The sequence below is a fragment of the Sinocyclocheilus grahami genome, unplaced genomic scaffold (assembly GCF_001515645.1).
Source record: "Sinocyclocheilus grahami isolate Dianchi unplaced genomic scaffold, SAMN03320097.WGS_v1.1 scaffold425.1, whole genome shotgun sequence".
Lineage (NCBI taxonomy): Eukaryota > Metazoa > Chordata > Actinopteri > Cypriniformes > Cyprinidae > Sinocyclocheilus > Sinocyclocheilus grahami.
Genome location: NW_015505604.1, coordinates 173,924 through 194,391, shown reverse-complemented (window position 1 = coordinate 194,391; position 20,468 = coordinate 173,924). Strand labels below are relative to the sequence as shown.

At 36.3% G+C, this 20,468-nt stretch overlaps 1 protein-coding gene across 1 annotated transcript; it reads right to left on the bottom strand.

Moving 5' to 3' along the window:
• Positions 1–2,537: 2,537 nt before the first annotated feature.
• Positions 2,538–18,890, bottom strand: abcc12 (ATP-binding cassette, sub-family C (CFTR/MRP), member 12). The gene is made up of 32 exons (XM_016233090.1): positions 18,793–18,890; positions 17,606–17,822; positions 17,102–17,156; positions 16,804–16,949; positions 16,427–16,573; positions 16,073–16,220; positions 15,463–15,699; positions 15,135–15,308; positions 14,880–15,027; positions 14,622–14,770; positions 14,035–14,142; positions 13,490–13,684; positions 13,305–13,376; positions 13,087–13,211; positions 11,668–11,740; positions 11,387–11,590; positions 10,355–10,489; positions 10,087–10,183; positions 9,409–9,474; positions 9,219–9,308; positions 9,014–9,117; positions 8,724–8,906; positions 8,114–8,340; positions 7,828–7,965; positions 6,272–6,461; positions 6,086–6,175; positions 5,794–5,983; positions 5,339–5,498; positions 4,067–4,145; positions 3,398–3,511; positions 2,778–2,942; positions 2,538–2,676 (listed from the first exon to the last, which is right to left on the bottom strand). The coding sequence occupies exons 3-32, from the start codon at positions 17,144–17,146 to the stop codon at positions 2,584–2,586; spliced, it is 4,092 nt and encodes a 1,363-aa protein (XP_016088576.1). The 5' UTR covers positions 17,147–17,156; positions 17,606–17,822; positions 18,793–18,890; the 3' UTR covers positions 2,538–2,583.
• Positions 18,891–20,468: the final 1,578 nt, after the last annotated feature.

Genomic DNA, 20,468 nt, shown 5'->3' with positions numbered 1-20,468 from the left:
AAAACATTACATTACATTTTACATTTTGAACAAATGACTATGACTAATGATGATGAGCATTATTATTTTTTGGTAATATTATTTTATAAGCAGAAAAAAATATTTAAAATTCCATCACGCCAAAGCTGACAGATCACACAGCAGGACTTCACAAACAGACTGAGAGGTGTAATAATACTTTTTTCTTGTATTGAGGAACGGCTTCACTGCTGAGTGATTGAAGACTTCCTCTACTTACATCGCTTGGCCAAACTCTCCAAAAGGGAAAACACAATTATATTGCGATCGTTGTGCGTGTGCAAAGCTTTGGGGACTATTACAGGCACATCTGGCCTCACTGAGCATGCCTGCTTACTTTCTTTATCATTTTCAATTAAGCCTTGGCCTGATCAAAGATCCCTTTCACTGATCAGAAACAATGCATTCAGCTTTGTCCAACAGTGTTAGGAAAGAACTAGTTAGGGCCAACTGTAATACAAGGCTAAGAATAGAGTTCACATTTGTCAATGATTTATTGTTCTTGCAAACTACCAACCGGATGAGAGAGAGAAAGAGAGAGAGATACAGGGCCTTGATAAAACCTAAATCAGTTTTAGTTCAACACAGGATTGTAAAACAACTGCAGATCTTCACATGATTGGTTAGTCTTGGCGTTCAGATGATCATATTTCCACTATTTGGGATCCTTAACACCAATTAACCACTTCTCTGATGCAGATTAAGGTTGAATTGTTGACTTGTACGTACAGTATGTACCTAAAAGTGTTGGGACATTGAGTCACAATTAAAATATCAAACCAAACAGTATCTGCAAACTATTAACTATGGACATGTTGCACTAAGTTTGTAAACAAGGTGTTTTAACAGTATAGCAATTGTTTTATCATTTAAACATTAATGTTTTGCCTGAAAAGTATGCTTTCTTTAAAAGAAATGTCACTCGGTTTGATATTTTATCACCTAACGCAATGGCACGGATACATTTTTAAGTGTGGCTTAAGTGTCCAAATACTTTTTGGGGCCACTGTATGTGTTTCTATGCCAAGATACGTGTGCTTTTAATATTTGCTCTGAAGTTCTCAAATTTCTCAGACAACACTGCACCCTAGTGGGTGCAAGACAAAGTTAATACAAAGAAGTTTGTTACACCATTATAAAGAGTTACCTTGTATTTTTATTCCATGAAGTAGTAATCACTAAAGCCTTAATTGAATGTTTAAAGGTTGAAGATTCAATATACGGTTGGATTCTCGGTTAAAGGGAAGTGAGACTTTGGCATCACATCAAGGAATATTTGATTAGATGACTCATGCGATACTGGCAGTCAATGACACTTTGTGTTGGTGTGCATGTTTCTTAGAGTACAGTTTGTTCATTGTTGAGTAAATCTGCGCCTAAAGTGTAAATCATGACTAACGCTGTAGTTAAACACGATCCGTAAATGACGGGAAAAGTCTTTGACAGGAAGTCAAGGGGGTTGGTTCCACCTCTCACCTGATGACAGACTGACAGAACAGGATGACATTACAATCAAAAAACAATAAGTGCCAATGGAAATTGGTGTACTCAAACAAGACTGTGTGTGTGTGTGTGTGTGTGTGTGTGTGTGTGTGTGTGTGTGTATGTGTGTGTGTGTGTGTGTGTGTGTTGAAAGGTATTGGCCTAAATAAGTGTTGATGGTGCATTGCTCAAAAAATAAAAAATATAACTTAAAATACAAAAGTCTCTGAAAGAAAGGGTTTTAAATGATGCATCATATGGGCGCACGAGCGTCACTGCAGAAGTTATGCTGAAGAATATTGGACACAAGCAATAAAAAGTCACTGATATCTGATTAATGTCTTTCACGCTGTCTCTTCACTGAGTTAAAATAATTCCCTCAATCCCTCATCAGTCTGAGATGCACGCTGATGCTGAAATTTCAACACATTTCATCAGTTAGTGTCTCCACTGATGCAACCGTGGCCCAATAAGCTCTAGTACTGGAGGAGGAGAGAGACACCCAGTGTCCAAGATGAGAAACACACACACACAAACACACACCGACTCAACTAGAACATTCTCCAAGCTTAAATGAAATGTACTATATAACATCTTATGCTATAAAGTGAAATACAAGCTTACAAGAGAGAAACCAGGCTTTATTTGTGCATGTGTTGTCCTTTGATATCTGTTTCATACATATAAAAATCAAATAAATATTTTAAATATATACATTTGATGAACCTATGAAAAATGAGTGAACATTTAAAGCTTAGTCTGTAAGTGCTGTGGCTACAAGTAAATAGCTTTCGAAATCCAGACTTTGTAAGATACAATATATAAAGTAGACATATAAAGCACATGAACAAAAATGTGCAGAGCCCTCTGAAGTTTTACAAGAAAATTACATTAATAATGTGAAGCTCAAATTAAAAAAGTGCAATGTTTTTACTTATTAATGTGAAAAAGTTCTGTGGCCCTGTCCCCCTTCCCTTCCTTACTGATGTCCCCTTTAGAAAAACAATTGCCCCCCCCCCAGTTTATATGCCCTACCACAGACTCTTGCAACAGTGTGAAGGTCTATATGAGTATGTGAGTGCTTCACGAGTTCACTTGATTTGCTGCTGCTAGAAGTGATGCAAATAAAGAGTTCGGCCTCTGTATCAGGTCCTGTGGTGGATCAAACTCAACCACCTGGAAGAAAACATTGAAGTAGGCTTATGCTGTAATATATTTAGAATATATAGCCTATGTTGTTTGCAGTGTCAATTTATATATAAGAAGCAGTGGATTACCTTGCCCTGGTCCATGACTAGCATGCGGTCACTCTCCAATACTGTGTTGATTCTGTGGGCGATTGTGAGCATAGTGCAGTGCTGGAAACCATCTCTGATGGTGTGCTGGATCATGCTGTCAGTCTCGGAGTCTATAGATGCTGTCGCCTCGTCCAGTAGAATGATCTATGAACACAATTTTATCAGACACATCAAGAGCAAGGAATATTTTCAAGGGGATTCTGGGTGTGTTTGTGTTCTTACTCTTGAATTGCGAAGGAGCGCTCTAGCCATACACATGAGCTGCCGCTCTCCGACCGAGAAATTCTCTCCATTCTCCACTACTGGAGAGTGCAACTTCTCTGGCAGCTTAGCAATCTGCAAGAAAGAGAAAGAGGGGTGTGGATGATTTAACACCTCATGCGGTCACTCTCCAATACTGTGTTGATTCTGTGGGCGATTGTGAGCATAGTGCAGTGCTGGAAACCATCTCTGATGGTGTGCTGGATCATGCTGTCAGTCTCGGAGTCTATAGATGCTGTCGCCTCGTCCAGTAGAATGATCTATGAACACAATTTTATCAGACACATCAAGAGCAAGGAATATTTTCAAGGGGATTCTGGGTGTGTTTGTGTTCTTACTCTTGAATTGCGAAGGAGCGCTCTAGCCATACACATGAGCTGCCGCTCTCCGACCGAGAAATTCTCTCCATTCTCCACTACTGGAGAGTGCAACTTCTCTGGCAGCTTAGCAATCTGCGAGAGAGAGAGAGAGAGAGAGAGAGAGAGAGGTGTGGATGATTTAACACCTGAATGTCTATGCCTATTCTATGACTATTATATTCTATTGCTGTTTCTCTATTCTTTTTATATGTTACCATGGCCCAAAGTCTGAAAGGTACTGAAAGGAATTTAAGCAGATGTTACGTCTATGTTTCATCACTATAGTGCAGCTTTCACTAACATGCCCACTCTTATATTGTGATTTTTCTTTGCTCTCTCAATAAATTATATCCTCACATAAAAGGCTAGATTAACTTAATGATGTTTGAGCTGCTCCTAGTAGAAACCGTGACTGTTGAAATCACAATGAAATCATGGCACCCCACGGATCACCTGAAAGCTAACTTTATCATAATGAGTGAATGGAGTTCAAGTGCCAATTGATCAAATGCCAAATACTTATACAAAAAGGTATTGTTCATCAAGTTTGAAATTTTCGGAAGCCTGTAGCTGAAAACGTGTGAGCATCCAAGCTATTTTCTGCCATGTAAAACGTGTATTGCTTGTAGGCCTCATTCAAGTCTTTACCGTGTCCTTAATGAAGGTCTTTTCTAAAGCAAGCCAGAGCTCCTCATCTTTGTAGTTGTTAAAGGGATCCAGGTTATACCTGTATAAAGTAACCACACAAACAAACACACTGAAGTCACCATCAAATCTAAATCAACAATTCTTCTTCTTTTTTTTTTTTTATGGAATGTTGCAGTGTTTATTATAAATGATTAATCTGTGCAAATCATTATTTTTTAAAAACCAGTGAACTAAAATGTATTGTTTGAAATTAAATTTAAAACAAAAAACCTTATTTTATTTTCGCCTTTTTTGCCAAGGCAACATTTCTCATTTTCATTAAGTTTCACTTGATGTACTAATAACTACAACTAAAACAAAAATGAATGAAAATTATATGGACATATTTATAAAACATATTAATAATAATAAAAAACAGACAAAAACAGAGCAAAATTACTAACTAGGTATTTATCTCAAATGGAAAACAAAGAAAATATCAAACTAAAACTATTAAAAAAACATTAATAAAAATACACTCTCAGAAATAAAAGTAAAAAAGCTGTCACTGAGGTGGTACCCTTCCAAAAGGTACACCTTTGTACTGTATTCACCCCTAAAAAATACATATTAGTACCTGAAGTGTACATATTAGTACTTCACTATATGTGAAAGGGTACCACACCATTGACAGCTTTTGTGTCTTTTTTTCTGAGAGGGTACCATATCAATAATACTAAAATAACACTGCTCTTCACTGATGCCGTGCACCATATCGTGTCATCAGCGAAGAGCAGGGCAAAATGAGGGCTGAGCAAAAAAGTTGTCCAATAACCAGACAAGTTCCATTCCCTCTCGTCAAGCAACCGTGTTAAAAAAGATCACAGAAATGAGCAGACAGCAACAATCCAAATAAATTCTAGATGGACAAAATCAAGCCCTACCATTTTTTTTCCGTTTGAGGAGCCATTTTACTTGGATTTACAACAGTAACAATTTCTGGTTCATGCCAAATATAGTGACTATTTCTATAGTGACCACAAAATGTACAAGATTACAATACACACAATATGTAGATTAAGGTTGTAAGTATCAAAGATAACTGCCCATTTATTTTTCATAATTGCATAATCCTTCTAATTGCAAATACATTTTTGCAATTGTGATATCTCACAATAACTGTTGTCCATTTCAGTTTCAAGTAATTTTAAATGAGGTGATTCACTGGTAGAATAAGTACCAGTTGTGAATAAGATAGTAGAAGAGTGGAAGAGGTGAAAGGTGAGAGGTCACCTGACAGTGCCGATGAAGAGTACAGGATCCTGTGGTATGATGGAGAGTTGGCTGCGAAGATCTCTCAACCCCAGCTTGCAGATGTCCACATCATCTATAAATATAGTGCCCTCAGCAGGCTCTGCCAGACGGAACAATGCCACACCCAGAGAGGACTTCCCTGAATCAGAAAGAGAGGGTCAACGAGTGATCAATTTCAGAAAGATCTGGCAGAACATCCTCATTCATAGTGCAAATGCCTTTACTGATATGCACAAGCTGCTTTTCTGCATTTTATGAAGGCAACAACATATTTTAGTACATATCACGACTCTCTATTTTTGAATTTAACCCAGGTAACTGTCAATATTAAGTCAATATTAACATATGACAATAATAAGAGAAAATTAAGCTTAAAATTTAAAAATGAAAACATAAATTAAGCTTTGAATAAAACATAATATATTCTCTCTCACCAGAGCCAGTGCGTCCCACAATGCCGACTTTTTCTCCTGGCTTAATATTTATGTGGAGATTATTGAGGACTATGGGTGTGTTGTCCCTGTATCTCATACTGTAGTTTTTAAAGGTAATGGCGCCCTCCTGTGGCCAGCCGGCGGAAGTACTCACATCCTTCACACTTCGTGGACCCTCTGATACACAATTCTACAGCACACAAGCACGCAGGGATAAGAAATCAAAACTATCTTCTAAACTGAATATGAATGTATGATATACTGAGGTAAACTTAATGTTTAAGTCTCTTACCGTAATATACTCCAGCAGCCTCTCTACACTGGTAAACTTCGCCTCCACTTCGGTGGACAATCTCACCACAAACTGAAGGATTCCTGTTAACTGCAATGACAGAAATGCAAGAAATGTGCTCAGACATCTAGCTGAATTTGACAAACTTTTATTTGTTAGCCTACTGTTCTAGTCTGTGAGAGTTACCTGTATTGTGTAAGATAAGGCCAGGCCCTTCTGAGAAGGGTTTATGGCCTCATTGGAGCTGAGCACTACAAAAAGTGCCACTATCAGAGTAACAGTAGCGGACAGGAAGTCTAACCAAAATGACAGCCAGCGAGTTCCACAATTAAACAGCATGAAGTGGTTTGAGTTGGTGTCACTCAGCATCTTAAACCTGTCATTGGAAACACACAAACAATACGTGACTTTCAATTCATTGGTTTGCTTTCTACATTTATTTAATGTGAAGTCAACATACAGTCAGTTGGACTAAACAATTAGTGACGGCTTCTAAGAACAAAAAAAATGTTCCTAACTTTTTCTACTGAGTTCTCTTCAAAAGTCATAGATCTTATGGCCTAAATGTTATTTCAAATTATACTACAGTTAGTTCTGGTCCTTGAATCTATTTGGCCGTATATGGTCCAACAGCACTGGATCTTTTTAGAGAAGTGGTTCTCGAAGTGTGGGGCGCGCCCGACCCAGGCAGGTGCTGGTCATTCAATTCTAAATGCAGAAAATATGACGAGGCATATCTTGCTCTTGGCTTCACTGTCTATACCGGACGCTACAGTTGTCGCATCGCTAAGCGACCGTTGCAAATCATTTTAACTCTGTGTCAGTACACCATAAATAGAACAAGGCATCAGTTTAATGTTGGGTTTTGTCGTGTCGTGTTGCGTCACGCCACGCCGCGCCGCGCCGCGCCGCATCCAGTGTACACAGCGTCACTGATTATAATGGGTTCTACTGTATTTTGCCGCTCGTGTCCGGTGTAGACACAGTGTTTAATGTCGTTGGTGAGGAGGAAAGCCTGTGTGTGTCCTATGCCTTAGCGGACAGCATGAAACCCACAATGAATAAATAAATAAATAACAGAGAGAATAATAATAATAACAGTTATTCTCTCTATGCTATTTTTCAATGTTTCAAGTGATGCAGGTGTTTTTTTCCATGTAGATTTTTTTAAATTAAAAAAGCATTAATTTTTCATAATGTTTAGTGAAATTATTTGGTAGTCTGAGGTGGGATAGGGAGATTTTTTTTATAGGTTTAAAGGGGTGCTTGATCAAAAAAGTTTGAGAACCACTGTTTTAGTCTCTTTCTGCAAGTTACATCATTTCACCAGTAGGTGGCAACACACAGCTGTCTTTGAGTCATTGACTCAACTGATTTGATTTAAAAAAAAACACTAATTCTGTTCTGGTTTCTTTAGTGGAGCAGAAACGGATGAAGTAACTGGCAATATTGTGTCTAAAATGTAAGTTACAATTCAATTTCGGTTTCAATATTAACTGGACTGTTGCATAAAAGCAATATCCCACTTGTAATCATGTTGTTGGTCTAAATATTAACTTATGCTTGCCTGCTGAATAATTACTGAGTCATTCTGGATATATGATTCATGAGTGTCATAATGGTGTTTCATATTCATTTTGGCAAGTACCACAACGTGTTTCCAAGCACTGTATGTCTTTCTAAAATATTTTCTAATATAAATGAATATCTAATATCTAAATATATTGAGGGTACTATCTTACTGTTCAATGTACTGCTTTCTTTTGTCATAGGCATGGATGGTGCTGAGTCCCTGTATGGTGGAGGTGGTGAGAGAGATCCAGGGAGAACGACTCACGTTCTCCATCCTCTTCATCTGACGAATGCTCCTTTGGAAAACACTAGGGCAAAGAGAAAACACAGATGGTTTGTATATTTCATGCCATTGAAACCTGTTTGGTGGATCAGTGATTGTAATTGTTGTATTCTACTTCTGGATAAAAACAAAACCTCATCATATGATGTTAAGGTGCAATGTTCATGTCTCACTATAGGATTGTGGCAAAGATGACTGCGAGAACTGCCACGGCGATCAGAAGGTATGGGAACACTACGCAGATGGTAAGAAGGGTGAAAGTGACGATCAGACAGAACTGCAAAAAGTTCTCCATGTTGAACGGCAAAACTGCATCAACCTCATCTTGGTCTTTACTGAAGCGGTTCACCAGGCGGCCAGTTGGAGTTGTGTCAAAAAAACTCATTGGGCTGCCAAGGATCTGATGAAAAGTACAGTTGCATGGTATCAAAATGCTGCAGTTCTCATTTTACAGAATAAATAGTAGCACAGTGCTTGAGCACTTCAACTTAAACTTGATCACTCACATTATAAAAACTAGTTCCTTTGAAATGAACCAATAACAATAAATTAAAAGTCTAATCTAAATTAAAATAAATTTAAAAAACTATAGTTTTTTGCTGAAAAACAGCACAGGAATCATAAAATGAATCATAGTTAATTAATCTAATATATCACTAATATATTATTAATACAATCCCAGTTTCTGATAACATTTTTCAAAAACAAGCAACTTTGTCATAATTACAGCAAAAATAGTGGAAATGTCTTATATGAGGTTAATCTGCTAATAATATGTCGTACCCGTTTGAACATGGTGTCATGCAGTTTGGAAGAAGCACGCAAAGTGACTTTAGTGAAGGTGTAGCCCTTGGCAATACACAGCAGTACCATAACAACAATAATAATGCCATAAATCATTTGGTAGAATGGCAGGTCTGGATTCTCTGAGATATTACCACTGCTTGATGAATTACTACTGCTGTTCTATAAGAAAAGAGAGAGAAAAACGTGATTTGATAGTAAGATGGTAAGGTCTTGATGGGTCACATGAATGTGTGTGTGTGTGTGTGTGTGTGTGTGTACGTATTTACCCCTGACCCCTGATCTAACCAGTAGCTCAGCCACCAACTGCTGAAAACAGTCGATCCCACGAGAAGAATGAAGAAAAGAATAACAATGAACAGCAGTATATACCCTACAAAGATATATAGACAGAGATAAAGGTATAAATTAGAAGCAGTGTTAACAACATTTATAAAGTAGAAAGAGACAGAGGTGGAGAAAGAAGAAAAAAACCTCCGGCAGCTTTGCAGTATTCGTGGTAAGTCCTCCATGTAACTGCACCTTCAAGCGACACTTCTCGTGTTACTAATTGATCCTTTTTCCCTGTAACACACATACAGACTATTGTGTGAGTCAAAGTTAACCAGTATGAATATAATGGATTTTTTTCTTGATTATATTGTGATTGTGTTCATTTCTCTACCTTTTGTTTCTGTGGAGTTTTTGGGTAATTCATTTGTTGCATGTTTCTCATCAGATATATCAAAAGCTATCAAGAGAAAAGAAATAAAGATGTTTTAATCAGATGTCTGTTTTACCAAAAATAATTCTTCATTACATTTAATGATATTTAGCAGGTGGAGGGACTGCATATTTAAACTGTAACGTCTTCTACAGTGTTCAAGTCACGTGAAAACAAATTTGGCACAATCATCCAGCCTTAAATCTATCTGTAAAACACAATTCTGAATTTAAAATCTTCATGCTAAACTTTAGATTTTCATGGAAGCCATGATGCTTTGTTTAGACAGTCTTTTCTAATTTAATTTTTAATCACGTTCAGCTATTCATTATATTTCTTATAAAACATTTATAAATACTTGTATAAATATATTTATAAATAAATTGCACTTTTTTATTTATTGTTATTTATTACAAGATAAAATAATCTCAGGAAATTATAATAAGATTCACTGCAGTTTATAATGAAAATAATAGTTTATTAATAGACAGTAGTAATACATTTTTTTGACTATACATTTATAGCTATACATTTTTTTTACTTTTAGAATTTGATTTGTTGTTGCTCTCCTAAAGGGATCCAAAATGAAAGAAAAGTAGATTATTTTAACTCTTGTTAATAACATATTTAACCACTAACCTGGATTTTCGATTCCGTTGACTTTGGGCTCATCTGGATTGGTCTGTTTAGAGTCATTGTGTTCAGTATGTGTTTTGGAATCAGACTCTGAATTTTCCTATATGATCCAAAAATGAAAATTAAGAAGAAATTCAGTGACACACAAATCATTATGTTCTCAGATTTTGTTTTTGCTTAGTATTTGAAACTGGTACATGTCAACATAAGTTTATTTTAATGGCCTATTTCATTGATAAAGCAATTGAGAGGAGTAAGTGAGAGTGGTTACATTGCTCTGTTCCAGCTGGAAGTTGTTAATGAGGTGAGCGTAGCGGTCTTTAGCTTTCATCAAATCACTGTGAGTCCCTGCCTCCTTTATCTCCCCATTATCCAACAGCAACACCTGATCACAAAACTCCAAATACTGCAAACACAACAGAGAGGAGCAGCTGATGACATCGGTTGAGATGAGCATGCAAAAAAATCTGGGAATAACTAATGAAAAGTTATGATTCTCAGATTATGTAGTTACACATTAAAGGCAGCTGTGCTGAGTCACACTGACTCACACAGTTGCTAAGACATGCTGTTTGACATGAGTCAACAAAAGGTTTGAGCTTTCTCTAATGAATTTTGTGAATGCACGTGAAAGAAAATGTGTTCCCACCATTACATAACCAGTGAGGCACGCTTAGATGACCGTTTTCCCAAACCGAGGAGGTTATACATTAAATGTATTATGACAACACCAATTAATCATTATTGTTTACTTCATGAAACTGTCTACGAGGTTTATGTGCATTTCCATGCATGTTTTATATTGTATCTTCTTCCAGGACAGCGGTTATATATTAACTTTACATACATACAACTACAGCCCTTAATCTCGGAAACATCTGTTTGTCAAAAAGCAACGTTTAACTAAGTTTATTTATCTAAAGTCATTTTTGGAGCAGATTTATGTTTACACAAGAGCTATAACTGGTCAATTGCGTATTTTAGATCAAAACTAGAATAATAAACATTGTAAGAAACTGGCCTGATGTTTGTATTATTTTTTTTTATATATATTTTTTTTAGCTTTTTTATTAGATATTATAATGACTTTTAAGATTTTATTGATGACCATGACCTTTCCACAAAAACCACTTAAAAAATTTCCTGATATTTTCATGTTTTCAGAAGCTACTGGGAATCATATCTATATGTTCTCTGGTAGGAGCAAATATTTACTCCACTAACAGTTCGAATCTTTTGAAGAGAAAAGAGGCCTGCAAAGCCAATGAACAAGATATAATGGAATAATGTTAGAGTGAATTACCTGCAGTTGATGAGTGACCAGAATGACTGATTTGCCCTTCAGCTCTTTCTTGATGCATTCTTCAAATATGTGCTTCCCAACATGTGCATCAACAGCAGACAGAGGATCATCCAAAAGGAAGATGTCTCTGTTAGAATACACTGCCCTGGCCAAACTGACCCTCTGCTTCTGACCACCTGAAAGATTAATACCTCGCTCTCCAATCTAGACACACATAAGTAATATTATCATCCTCATATGCTATATAACTGAATTCCTTAGTACTAATTAGAGTACTGTACCTCTGTCTGGTCTCCATATGGAAGTATTTCCAGATCAGGTTTCAGAGAGCAGGCATGAATAACTCTGGCATATCTAAAACACAGCAAGCATGTACCAGAATTTTTTAGGATGCAGCAATTCAGTATCAAGGATCAATGTTCAACAACAATTTTACATTGATTATACAGCAGCTAAGACTGGCCAGAAATTTACCCCATCCAATAAAAGTCATTACAAGCAATAAAAAACACCATAAAGCGGTTCATTGTCTTCTTGGCACTAAAACAGGATCTGGTAAATTACATGTGTTAGAAAGGTGAGGGGCAGCTTCCTAGAATGACAGGACTGACACAGAGGTAAATAAATACTTGCTATATTTGTAATTTCAAAATGAATGGGTTAGTGGTGTCTGAACTGTGTATGTCGGAGACCTGCTCACTAAATTTAGCTGTTCAGTGAAATAATGTCGAGTTTCATACTAAACTACTCTTCTTCGGTCTGTCTTGCAATCCCACCGCCTAACATTCAGATCTAAAGAGACTAAGAGTGCTCTTAAAAAGAGTGTTTTAAATTTTTAGCAGGTGGAATCCAGTCATTTCAAGTGTCCACACAATCTGGAATTTTGTGTGAGGGTGAAAGACTTCCCTACGCAGATTTATTTTTTATTATTATTTTTTTTTTATTCAATTTATTTGTACAGGGACAACGCACAACAACAGTGTTGTGCCAGAGTTAGCTATAAAGCTAATTTGCATCTGCAGTCCCTGGGCAGGATGTTGTTACAAAATTACAATATTAAGTCACACATAATACAGTACACACAACACATACAATATACAATACAATATCACATCATTTTGCAACAGGATCAGGTTGGTCATGCGGATTTGCCTTGTAAGCCAAGAGAAAACTGCTTGGTTTAAAAGTGATTCTGTGTGAGCTGTGCTACATACATCGCTACACTGTTGACAACAGACGATTAATCTTTTTTGGCTGCAATATTTTGCCAAGACTGTGGGACGCTTTTATTCATATATCAGCTATATTTGTATGATACATGCTGATCATATGAGATCTGAATGACCTTTAATCACTGTATCTTCATGAAGGTTTCTGTTTTACTTTTCATGTAGATCAGGCTGTAGAATAGCCATTTTAAATCTTCCACTACATTAGTCTCTCCTCTTCTGGCCAATAAAGATGCTGACATGATAGACTTGGTGTTGGCATTTGGCTTCCAGTAAAATGTCATGATATGACTTCAGATGTGGCTTTGTTGTTTAGTAAAACTCTGGCAACCGCACTGCCTGATTTGGATTATAATGTTTACTGAGCAGAAGTGAACTCTACTGACACTTTTCCATTAAATTTTTTTTTTAAAAACGTAACTGTTGACCAAAGTCTTTGACCTGTTTAGTCTTTGATGTTTAAAATTTCACCTGGTTTGGTCAAATGGTTCTCCCATTAGGATATTGTTCCTTACAGTCCCGTGGAATATCCAGGCTTGCTGGGACACATATGCTAATGTTCCATTAGCTGACACAGACCCACTTAGAAGATGCATCTGCATGAATAAATAATTCCACTGTCAATCACACCTCATCACATCATAAGTGAAACTGTTCGTTAGGATGCAGAAAAGACAGAGGCACCACACCTGCTCAAGAATACTTGAAATCAGAGATGTTTTTCCACTTCCAACATTGCCACACACCCCAAGCAGTCTTCCCTATAAATAAACAGAGAGATTCATTAGACTCTACTGTAGTGCTAGAACACATCCTGAATGTTTATCAACTACTGGAACGTCATAACGTCCCATATAATATAGTCATATCACACCTTTGAAAGTGTGAAGCTGACGTTTCTGAGTGAAGGTTTGAAGTCGGCATTTTCAGAAGAATCTTTAGGCTTCTCGGTGGAGTTCATGGCATCTGGCAGGCTCCAGGAGAATGAGGCCTTTTCCACGGCCAGCGCTACATCCATATTCTTATCCTGTGTGAGATAACCTTTGGGGTTCTGTACCAACATAAGCTTCTGTAGAGATGCAAGCATTAAATGTTTGGTTATTTGCATTGTACTGCTGAGAAAAATCAGGTTCATTCAGTGTAACAGACATGATCGACATGTGTCAGAGTATCAACATGTGTCAGAGTGTGTAAAATACTCTGGAAATATGTTTCCTAAACACTTATCTTTCACTTGTATGAACAATACTTAAATCTTCCTCAATATGTCCTGAACTAATACCAGATTAGAGCAGATAATGGGCCAAAGGTACAAAATCATGGGGAAAAGAGAATACCTTTTCAACAACGGTTAAGTACATTGGAGAGATAATTATCTTTGGTTTTGGATAAAATGAGAGGAATGTGAAAGAGTCCAACCTTGAGTCTAGCGAGAGCCACTTTACCCTCAGCCACCGCTTTAACAGAAAATGGCAACAAGCCCATAGACATCCTCATGCAGTTAAATACAGCAATGATAGTGTAGGCCTGTGGAGAAAAAATGGTTATAGTTAACAGTATAAAAGTAATGAAGTTAAAATACTCAAATTTGCATCTACAGTACCAGAAGTTCACTGGGCTCAGTAAGATTATATGTTTTTAAAACAAGTCAGCATTTATTTGATCAAAAATACAGCAAAACAAATATACAGTAAGATATAAGTTTTATTTCTATTTAAAAAAATACTTTTAAAATGTAATTTATTCCTGTGATGGCAAAGCTGAATTTTCAGCATCCATTACTCCAGTCAGTGTCACATGATCTTTCAGAAACCATTATAATATGCTGATTTGGTGCTATTTTTTATATTTTTCAGAATTCTTTGATGAATATAACGTTTTTTAAAAAGTATTTAATTAAAAAGTAATAAAAGTATTGATTTCTTTCTGGCACCAAACTTTTTGACTGGTAGTGCCTATTTATTCATTTAGCAGAATATAAGTATATTTTTGTTTTTTCCACTCACAGTAGAAGGTAGAAGAGGCAGGTTCAGAGCAGTGTGGACAATGAAGGTGAGGATGGTTGCTAGTGTGGGAACTATCGTTGTAAAGGAAGTGTTTAAACTCTGAACATAACCAGCCTTTTGTAATAGCAACTTCTCCTTTTTCCTGATATCTAGGTTTGAAAAAAAATAAGGTAGGATTAGATGAGAGAAAATGGAATGCCTACTGCATTCCATAGAGTCATGAGTAAATAAAATCAAATGGATGGATGGATGGACAACCTGTGACGGTTTTTTCAAAAGACTCCTCCCACGCATACATCTTAATGAGTTTGATGCAAGTCAGAACTTCATTCATAGTGCGAACACGTCTGTCTGTCACAGACACAGTCCGCCGTCTAAACACACCAATCAGCCTGGCAATTGAAAACTACAGCGCACACATACAGACACGGAGGAAAAATCAACAAAACATTACTGAGATGAGTAAATATCAAATGCAGATCTCAAAACGCATTACAGAAGAGACCAGCACACCTGTATTGGTAGGAAGATCAAGTAGACCAGAATTCCAATAAGTGCTGTGTATCCCAGAATGACGCAGGCATATATGATACATATGATCAGCAGGAACGGAACACACAGCAGAAATGTTCCAAACATGATTGCCTCAAACATTCGATAGCCATCACTCGTCAACACATTTATTGTCTACACCATAGAGAAACAAAGCATTAACACAACAAGCTCGATTTGTATTGAATGTAATTGAAGTCATTAAAAAGTGATTAGCAAAAGAGAGTAAATAAACACAAATAAATCCCTTATCAAATATTCACTGCTGAATCAACAATCAATAGCTTACCTCTCCTATACTAATGCTGGTTAGACTTCTGAGAGAGATGATTTTCTTGAAAGCGAGCATTGAGAAAGCTCCCTTCACTCTCACAGCGGTGCGCAAGTTCAGAGCCCACAGGAGCGATGCAAAAAATGCCTTGCTAAATTCACCCACGAACAGGGCCACACACAAACCGACGCCATGCAACAGTGTAGATGACTCAGGCTGCTCAATGTAGCTAAGGATTTCATTTACTAAAATAGACTAGAAGGCAAAAAATAACATTCAAAACCATGATGTGTAGCAAAACAACAAAAAAACAGTTCATAAGAAATCATGCATACTAGATCAGAGGTTTTCAAATTTAATTAGAACTATTTCATTCTGTTTCATAGATACAGTAATTTGCCTTTAGTACAATGACAATATAAATTATTTAATTTAAGAAACAACTTTACAATAGCATGCTTACATTTTATACATAGAAATATACAGTTGATACTATATTTTTTGCAAGTGGGTCCCTCAAAAGGGATTATCTTCAATATAAAATATAGAGCACTATAAGGAACATGAAAGTAATATAATTCATTTTTCAACTAAATTATGCTGTGTACTTCTAAGTTATTATACATACCGGACCAACAAATGCTCCGAAAGCAAACAGGACAGAGACGAAGAATGCCACTATAAATCTTGTCTTCTGGAAACGCATGACCACTGCAGGAAGAGATGCCTTCTCTAGACCCACATGGGCAACTTCCTCATCCCACAGTCTTTGAAGCCTGAACAGAACAGAAATCACAACCTTTCTTTTTTTGAACATCCATTTCCCCACACTCAACCTGGATATATGAAAAAACATCAGACGATGACTTGTGGTTTCATGTTCGCCAAGTGCTACACTGGATACTCATTCTGCTGAGACTTCCTAAACTAAGTTAAGATTCTAATGGAAAGCTTATGAAGAATTTGCTTTTAATTGTTGTACCTTTCTCCATTGGTGTGGGCTCCATCATGAGGTGAGAGAAAAAGTGAGTCCTCATCTAACCGATTCCTAAAGAGCTTCCACATCATGGGTGACATCCATGCAAATGATGTGAAGGAGAAAAAACCAGCATCATCCACTGGGTGTGAGCTGTAAAAAGTTAGAAAATGTATATTTTTCAGAAATTATATATGAATGATAGACTTATTGATTAAAAACAGAAAAACTGGGGCATTTCATTCATTAATGATATAATAAAAACATATGTTCTTTTAGTATTTTCTCTGATCTATTGATGAAATGGACAGATCACTTTCATTATTGATATAAAAATATGTAATATGCTTATAATATGTTGAGAAATCTGGTGACCGTCTTACTTTGAGCCAAAACGGAATGGGATGAGGGTTTTCAAGCTTTGCTGGTACTTGTGCTTCTTAGAAGGAGGTTCTGGTTCCCTGTAATCTAGAACCGGAGGACCTTCAGGAAAAGCACTCATGAATGAAGCACTATCTCTTCTCTGTTTCTGCACAATACGAGAGAAAAACAAAGGGATATGGATATCATAAAATAAAAGGGATTTTGAGTCAACAAAAAAATTAGAGTCAAAAATATCTCATTAGAGGACAAATGTTTTGACAGAAGAAAAGTAAAGTATACAGTCAGCATCTCACTTACAAAAGAAACTCCTTCCACATTCTGTTTCTCTGTGGAGTTCCTCATTGTTCAGTTTCTGTAGGTTATTAATCAAGAACTTGAAATATAATCTCTTGAATGAATAAAAACTAGTGCTGTCAAATGATTAATCGTGATTAATCGCATCCAAAATAAAAGTTTTTGTTTACATAATATGTGTGTGTACTGTGTATATTTATTATGTATATATAACGACACAAACATACAGCATATATTTTGAAAATATTTACATGTATATATTTATATTCATATAAATTATATCATATATAAATATATTTAATATATAAACATAACATATTTTTCTTAAATATATACATGCATGTGTGTGTGTTTATATATATATATATAATAAATGTACACAGTACACACACATATATTATGTAATCAAAAACTTGCGATTAATCGTTTGACAGCACTAATAAAAGCAGTACCATTTATGTCAAAAACAGTAATACTAATATATTAATAGTAGTAAAAGTGACTTACCTTTACCTGCTGTTTTTGTCTGTGTACTGGACAATGTATTTGTCAGGCTAACCTCGAATGCCTTAATACTCCAGCAGCAACGTGATTTAATGTCCTGATGCTGAGTTACATCACTATTTTACCAGGCTCAAAGGTTAACATGAGCAGAGGTCTTGACACTCCTCCTCTGTCTCTCTCACCACCTGTCGGATGCTGCAAATCCAGTCTTTTTTTCAGCCTGTGGAATAAACCAAAGTCAGTTTATAACAGCCCTGAGGATACTGACTCAGGGTGAGAAGGCAAAGACACAAGAAGGTTCTTTCACCTACTTTTTACACAGATGTTATGTTACTGTTGATGAGTGTCAGTCACCACAATTAAGGTCAAAACAAGTTTCAGTTTCTTTGAATACAAATTTTAACAACAAATTGTCAGGCTCTAAAGCTTTTATTTCTCTTAGCAACAGGAAGGGCACTAAATAACTTTAGCAATTCTTTAATAAAAGAAATTCCGGACATTATTTGCATTTTACAGCATACTTGACAACGTATTGAACTCTTCAAGCTTTTCATCAATCAAAATGTGGGGTCTGTCCTGTTAGTTTATATATTAACCATCATAACTTCTCAGTAGGTGATGGTGCACCTGATCTCAGTGTAGGTCAAAGCTGCTTTAAAGCCTCCTGACCTATGAACACTTATTTCTGATGAGTCAGTTTTGAGGACATGACAGTTAGCTAAGTTTACTATTTATTAACCTGTCCATGCCCTGCGTCACGTTACATTTATGATTATAAAATTATAGTATCATTTTATAATTTCTTATTATCTTATAATTGGTTTATTCACACGTTCAAGTGTTCTGGGTTATTTTGTGTAGCTGAACACAACAAAGAACAAAAAAGAAGCGTAGCGGTCCAACAGTAAGCTATTAACTACTCAACATCTTGTAAACTGTGTAGTAAAAGGAAAATAAAACCAAATTCGGCTCAGGTTTTTAGACCAAGCAATAGCCAATATACATTCACTTGGCAGATGAGTAACGTTAGCAACACGCTTAATACCAAACAGTTTTAGCTACGTATATATTTTATAGAATACCAATGCTTCAATAATTTATTTGAATTATAAATGACTTATTATGTTTTCATTCAACTAATGTTTTTTTTTAATTACATTACAAAAACAAACTCGCATGTTGCGCATTACCGTTATCATAGATCCCTTTTCCAACAAATCCTTCTGCGCATGCGCGCTCGACATCATGTCATTTGTGCAGCAGTGCGCTGGACTGAAAGCGTTCAGAGAGCTTTTACGTATTTAATTCAGTCGTTCAACTAATTCCCTCTCACCCGGAAAATCAAATGTTTGGTTCAGCTCCTTCTGCCAACAAGTTCAAAAACGATTTACGAAAATTTAAAAATAACAGTTAATCCACGTAGCCTAACCTAGACAGCCTCTCTAGCATCCCATCGTCTAAGGACCGTGGACTATAGGAAAATTATAAAAGAACCTACAAGTGGATATTGGGTTGCAGCTGTCTCAAAATGGAGAATAGCTTCAACTTGGCAATACATAAATGAAAAGAAAAAGACTCGGCATAGGCTGTGGCTGCAGACATCAAAGCACGTCCGAAATAATGCAATAATTGCGTAACATCCTGTTTCCTTGGCATCCTGTCTAAAATGCCTTTATCTGATCTTTCTTTTTTTCCCCAAAGTATCAGATAAACCCTTCGCTCCATCTATACAGTAAACGATTTCATAAATGTCCCAAGAAATAAGCTTACGTAGCCAATAAAGTTGCTCAGTTATGATAAAAACATTAGATGTGATTTTATAGTGCTGTTAGCTATATAGCCTGCATATTGTCTGAAACTCTCAAAACAAGTATTTAACATTATCAATTATTAGCAATATAACATCATGCTGATGTTTTTTTTTTAACTTAATTTTGTCTTCAAGCCAGGAGCAGATCCTATTTCAAAGAGAGAAAATTAAACAGAAAATGGAAAATACCTTGCATGACTTAAAACTTCTCATTTTTCGGTGCACGAGAACACAGGAAAAGGGAATTTCCTCCTTTCTTTTTGTGGCTAACTCGTGATACAGCATGTTTGTCTCCAAATCAAGCAACAAGTGTTTCAGATACACAAGCCTTGGAGTTTGCTCAGCGATGCATGTTTTCCACAACAACAGCTCTGTGTCTACTGACCAAACTATGTGAAACTCATGCCCACTTTCTCTGCTTTTCTTCAGTTGTACGTAACTGTAACAGAACATGAAGGATAAAGTCGGTCTCAAGATAAAAACTGTCCTATGAGTTCTTTTCACTCTATATACATTGATTATTGCTTGTATGTGTTTCAAACAGCCATTATCAATCCAAAGAAAACCAAACTGCTGAAAAGTAAAATAATTGGATGATATTGCATACAGACAGACAACAGTAACATGCAGACGGTCAACACAGGCATATATAAAAATGCAGACAAAGTCATCTAGAAACCGAATAAATAAACAATAGAAGGGAGGTATCTGATATAATATTGAATGAATAGTAGTAAAAGATTTGAATGGATTCAGACCGATGTAGATGTATTGGTGAGATTAATCTATGATGTGTAAGACCACAAAAGTTATAAATCTACAGATAAGGGATGTGGTGATTTTTGTATAGCAACCAGAAGATGCCACTGAAATAATTTCAGTCTGATGTACATGTTGCACAATCATCACAGTGAGTCTGCATATGATTCAGTTGCAGTGTCCCACACTGTTGGAAACGGGTCATATCAAGTACTGCTGTTTGTCTTATTCATTTTATGGAGGCTTACACATATATCATGCTTTTGTTTGCACAATAAGGACAGTAGGACAGAACAG

Coding starts and splice junctions, on each gene's coding strand:
- abcc12 (XM_016233090.1), bottom strand. CDS start 17,146: ATGAGGAACTCCACAGAGAAACAGAATGTGGAAGGAGTTTCTTTT. Junction 16,950..17,101: donor ATGTGGAAGGAGTTTCTTTT/GTAAGTGAGATG, acceptor CGTATTGTGCAG/AAACAGAGAAGAGATAGTGC. Junction 11,591..11,667: donor CATATGGAGACCAGACAGAG/GTACAGTACTCT, acceptor ATGTGTGTCTAG/ATTGGAGAGCGAGGTATTAA.